The sequence below is a fragment of the Hibiscus syriacus genome, unplaced genomic scaffold (assembly GCF_006381635.1).
Source record: "Hibiscus syriacus cultivar Baekdansim isolate YM2019G1 unplaced genomic scaffold, ASM638163v2 tig00004046_pilon, whole genome shotgun sequence".
Lineage (NCBI taxonomy): Eukaryota > Viridiplantae > Streptophyta > Magnoliopsida > Malvales > Malvaceae > Hibiscus > Hibiscus syriacus.
Window position 1 is genome coordinate 90,795 of NW_024061997.1, and position 5,106 is coordinate 95,900.

Sequence of the window (5,106 nt, forward strand, 5' to 3'; positions counted from 1 at the left end):
ATCCGGGCAATTCGTGATATGTACTGTAGATCTACTTCTTACGTCAGGACTACAGTTGGCGACACCGAGGCATTCCCGGTGGAAATCGGACTCCACCAGGGGTCGGCTCTTAGCCCTTACATCTTCACCTTGATTATGGACGACATCTATTGTGCGACACCAGACGGTGTACCATGGTGTATGCTTTTCGCTGACGACATTGTCCTAGTTGCTGAAACAAAATCTGAGTTGAATAGTAGACTGGCTACCTGGAAGACTGCTTTGGAAGAAAAAGGTTTAAGGATCAATATTGAAAAGACAGAGTATTTATGTTCAAACTTCAATGGGAACCAAAACGATGAAGATGTAGAAGTATGCATAGAAGGACACGTTCTCCCATCAAAGGATTGTTTCAAGTACCTAGGGTCTATGATACATAAAGATGGGAGTGTAGATGACGACGTTACACACCGTATAAAGGCGGGATGGCTAAAGTGGAGGGCCGCTACTGGAGTTTTGTGTGACAAGAAGGTGCCTCTAAAACTTAAGGGAAATTTTATAGAATGACAATAAGACCAGCGCTGTTGTATGGATCAGAATGTTGGGCAACCAAGAAGGATCACGTAAGGAGGATAGAGGCCGCAGAAATGAGAATGCTTCGATGGACATGTGGTAGGACTCTGTGGGATATGACGACAAACTCTGCTATTAGGATGTCCTTGGGGGTGGTGTCTGTTTCCAAAAAATTGAGGGAGGGAAGACTACGGTGGTTTGGGCATGTCCTTAGGCGACTACCGTCGGATGCGGTCAGGAGGGTAGAGTCGATTACAGTCGACGGTGCCAGAAGGAAAGGACGACCAATGAGGAAGTGGGAAGACTGCTTGAGATCTGATTTGATGGAGTTAGCCCTTACCGAAGACATGACCTCTCATAGGAAAATATGGAGGCTAAAAACTAGGGTAGTCGAGTAGTGTGGGTCACATCTATAGGGTGTATCATCTCTGTCTTCTTTTAATGCCTTTGTAGTAATTTCCATGACTTCTACTTTTTATACGTTTCTGTTATTGGTATTTATGAAGGATTGGAACTGGGCTTGATATCGTTGACTTTTGTTTATCATTCTCTTCATGTTTTCTCTTTTAAATTTAGCTGGGTCTTATGTTTTTGTCTATATGCAGAGATTCTTTCGCAGGGATTATTTTGCAGGGATTAATTCCCATTACAAACGCACATATGATTTTAATGACTGCATATGAATACTGTTTAGCTATGTATTTATTTATACATGCATTGCATTTTATCTATATTTTTAATTTTCTGACTGTTGGAGGTCTTTCACGGAAGCTACTCCCAACCTGGCGTTGGGGGCAGCCTACTACCCTATCTCCCCCTTACCCCATACATATGGGAATTGGGTTTTGTTGTTGTTGTTGTTGTTGTTTGTTTCAATTATCGAACTTGAAGTTTTTAAGTATTTGAATTTATCGAACTTGGAAGTTTTTAATTATTTGAATTTATCAAACTTGGAAGTATTTAAGTATTTCAATTATGTTGAGTTAATTAAGTATTTCAATTAAGTATTTGAATTTATCGAACTTGAGGTTTAATGCTTTCTCTTTGATTCTAGTTGCTTGATGTTTCTTGTCTTTGATCAATGGCTTCTAAGCTTGCTTAAATACACCTTGAATCACTTCTGAACTTTAGTGATAATTAATGAAGATAATATAGCCGTTTAAGTGTAAAAACATTTAATAAAAATGCTTGAAGCGTGGGGGAATCGGTACCCTCTCATAGGGAATCGGTTCCCTAAGTGTAAAATTCAAATATTTCGACCGTTGAATAGGGGGGAATCGGTACCCCCTATGGGGGAATCGGTTCCCTCCGAGCATTCTGAAAATCTCGGAGCCAAACCATTCAGTGAGGAATCGGTACCCCCTTGGGGGGGAATCGGTTCCCCCTTGGGGGGGAATCGGTTCCCTATGAGCAATCTGGAATATTAAAATCGGTTTTTTTATAACCGGTTTTTTAAAAAAACCGTTTTTTTTAAAACCGAAACCGGTTACACCGGTTAGGATATCCGGCCCTCCAAACCGGTTAAAAACTGAACCGGTTATTTTATAAACCGGTTTTTTTTCTATGGGAAAAAACCGGATCGGATAAAAACCGATCCGGATCAGATTGAAATCCGACAAATGTTCATCTCTAACACTCATTAGAGATGGTATAATTTCAAATGAAATTAAAGATAATTACGGATACACTTTCAGAAACCAATTATTTCAAAGATAAATCAATGGATTTCATTTGACCAAATAAAATTTAGGATAAATTATCAATTTAATCATTTATCTATTATTTTATCTTTTTGGGTATAACCACGGGCCTATTATTTTATTTTTTATTTTTATTTTAATAATGTATATATATATATATATTTTGAATTATATCACAGTAAAATAAGATATATAAAAATAAAAGGATGAAAACTATAAATTTTCTTTTTTAGAAAAAAAAACTATTTCAATTGAGGCTATCACCCGTTGTGTTCACGTAGCCGTTTTACAATTTTCTCATCCTCTTACAAACATTACAATTAAACAACGTTAATCTGAGTGATAGCAAAAGTGGAATAAGAAGAAAAATTATTAGAGTTTTGGAAATTGAGGACCTCTAATGGGAACATGAACGTGAAGATGTTAGATTAAGACAAAATTGCAGAAATCTTCCACCATGAAAGTCTCCATTTTTGTCTCAAAATAGTGTTTCAGGCAGTTTAGGAGAATTTAAGGTTGCCACCGATTTAAACTACAACAACAACAACCTCATTAGTGAGCATTTGAGAATGATTCCATGTTAGTATGAAGAAGTTATTACCATTGGTTGCTTGTATTTGGTGCGAATTGCAGTTAGAGGGCAACCTTTGGTGTTCCACTGTAAATCTTGCAATGCAACAACTGTGTTTCTAATATGTGATGCATTATAAGCCGTGTAGTGTTCAATAGTTGAATTCTGCAGAACAAAAATGGGGGGGGGGGAAATGAGCATGCAAATCCAACCAAATGAACCCAGAAATCAGGAAGAATAAGAGGATTGACCCATGGGTGAGATGAGTGATCCAATGTCCATCTGGCAAGAAATACAGCTGAGGCTGCCACCATGGAAGGAGCCAAATTCAAGAAATCATACTCAGTTAGTGACAGCTCTGCTAGATAATTTGCCAAGTACTCCATTTCCATGCTTGGACTCTGCATGTTGTAAAACAACTCCAGCTTAAATATTTGAAAATCCGATTTCGAATTTAAACTAAATATGTACCTTGTAAGAAGCTTGTGCTGCTCTTAAGAATCTCCTGGAAAGAACCAAGAAAAATAATAAATATTTCCAGACTAATTATTTGCTTAAAGATTTCTGGATTAGCCTAAAATACCTGAGGAAAGTTTTTGCAGTAGGTGCATATATTTGAAAACCAAAATACTTCAATACATGAGTCTCCATTTTTAGCACCTGCAAAGACCTTATCGTAAGCTGGTTATAGGGTGGATGGGTGTCGGACACGAATACTTCATGAAAAATGAAAGACTCGGAGTGAGATATTTGATGATGAACAAAAGACAAATAGTAGCAATGACATACTTCCTCTTTGGTGTAAGTGTTGTCTGTGATGAAGCAAAATTCTTCGACACGAGGGGCACATATTTCCTCATACTTGCTTCAAGTTTAAAGAGAAAATTGAGGTAAGAAAGAATTACAATAGGAAAGCAAATGCAAATTTTTCTAAGATTTTCATATCTGAATATGTGTTGAAAATTTTGAATACTTGACTGCAACAAATTCTGCAATGTATGCGGAAGCACTTACGACGCTATTAGCATGCAAGTAATCCCAAGAAGTTGAAGTCGTTGTCTTTCAATGTAGTTTCTAGAGAGAAACCAATCAATTAAATGCACCGTGAGGTAAAGTGTGTCAGGCACCAACTTGTATTCTTCAGATACCTGAATATCAAGTCAGTACTTCCACTTACCATTCGCATCTTTCATTAAATAGCCATTATAAACAGATAAAAATACACCAATGGTTATCAACAAGTGAACTCGATGTTGAACCACAAACATCAACCAGTTGAATCAATGTGATTAAACAGTATTAAACTAACCTCCACAAGCCAATCACATTAAATAGCCATTATAAACAGATAAAAATACACCAATGGTTATCAACAAGTGAACTCGATGTTGAACCACAAACATCAACCAGTTGAATCAATGTGATTAAACAGTATTAAACTAACCTCCACAAGCCAATCAACCAAAATCCCTCGCATGCTTTGAGTGATATCGTGCTGTATTGTCTCCATAAAATTAGGATATGGACTGCGAACAAGCTGAAGAAAGTGATTTAGCCAAATGCAAACATCAAAAGTTCTAGTTAAGGGTTTGGGTACTAATAAAGTCACAGTGAGACGAAGAGCTGCAAAGTACACCATGAGACAGGATGCACACATTATATGTAACTGAACTAAGCTTCTTGCATTCAAGTGTGAATGTCAGATATGGGTATGTGTCCGTATATGTGGAGGTAATATCCCTATATCCATGTCTCTACGCAAGTTTGGACATCGATTTGTAAGAGAAAAATAGAATTAGAGCAACATAGTACCCCAAGTCTCACATTTTAGATATAGATTGAGGCAGTAACTCATTTTACCAATTTTTCTGTTTTAGGGAATGAAATTCTTTTGTTCTTTCTTTTTAGAGGAACATTAATGGAAATGGGGACTTCGAAGTATAACAGATAAATGACATAAATAGAACATACCTCCGCAACATGCAATTTGTTATAGATTTCTGGGGCATAGAGGCTGCACAGTTGAGGATCCTTCTTATCCAAATCAATGTCGACAAAATCCGGTCACTAGTTGTTATCGAGGTCCCAGAAAATCTAATTTTCTCTGAAGTAATCATTTCAAAAAAGCCAGTACTTGTAGTAGAAAGAAATATAAAACAAAAACAAAAAAGCATATATCAACCTATATGGCTACATCTCCAGCTTATAACCATTAACCAAACAAAGAAAGCAGTAATCCTAGCACTACATATTGCTTAACAAATAAGTTTCCAAAAATTAGTC

General features: G+C 36.9%; 1 protein-coding gene across 1 annotated transcript; it reads right to left on the reverse strand.

Annotated features, from left to right (window-relative positions):
- Window positions 1-2,684: 2,684 nt before the first annotated feature.
- Window positions 2,685-4,879, reverse strand: LOC120188140 (cyclin-A2-3-like). Its single transcript, XM_039191655.1, has 9 exons — window positions 4,795-4,879; window positions 4,268-4,360; window positions 3,838-3,971; window positions 3,613-3,688; window positions 3,407-3,483; window positions 3,295-3,328; window positions 3,075-3,224; window positions 2,854-2,988; window positions 2,685-2,784 (listed from the first exon to the last, which is right to left on the reverse strand). The coding sequence occupies exons 2-9, from the start codon at window positions 4,331-4,333 to the stop codon at window positions 2,731-2,733; spliced, it is 726 nt and encodes a 241-aa protein (XP_039047586.1). The 5' UTR covers window positions 4,334-4,360; window positions 4,795-4,879; the 3' UTR covers window positions 2,685-2,730.
- Window positions 4,880-5,106: the final 227 nt, after the last annotated feature.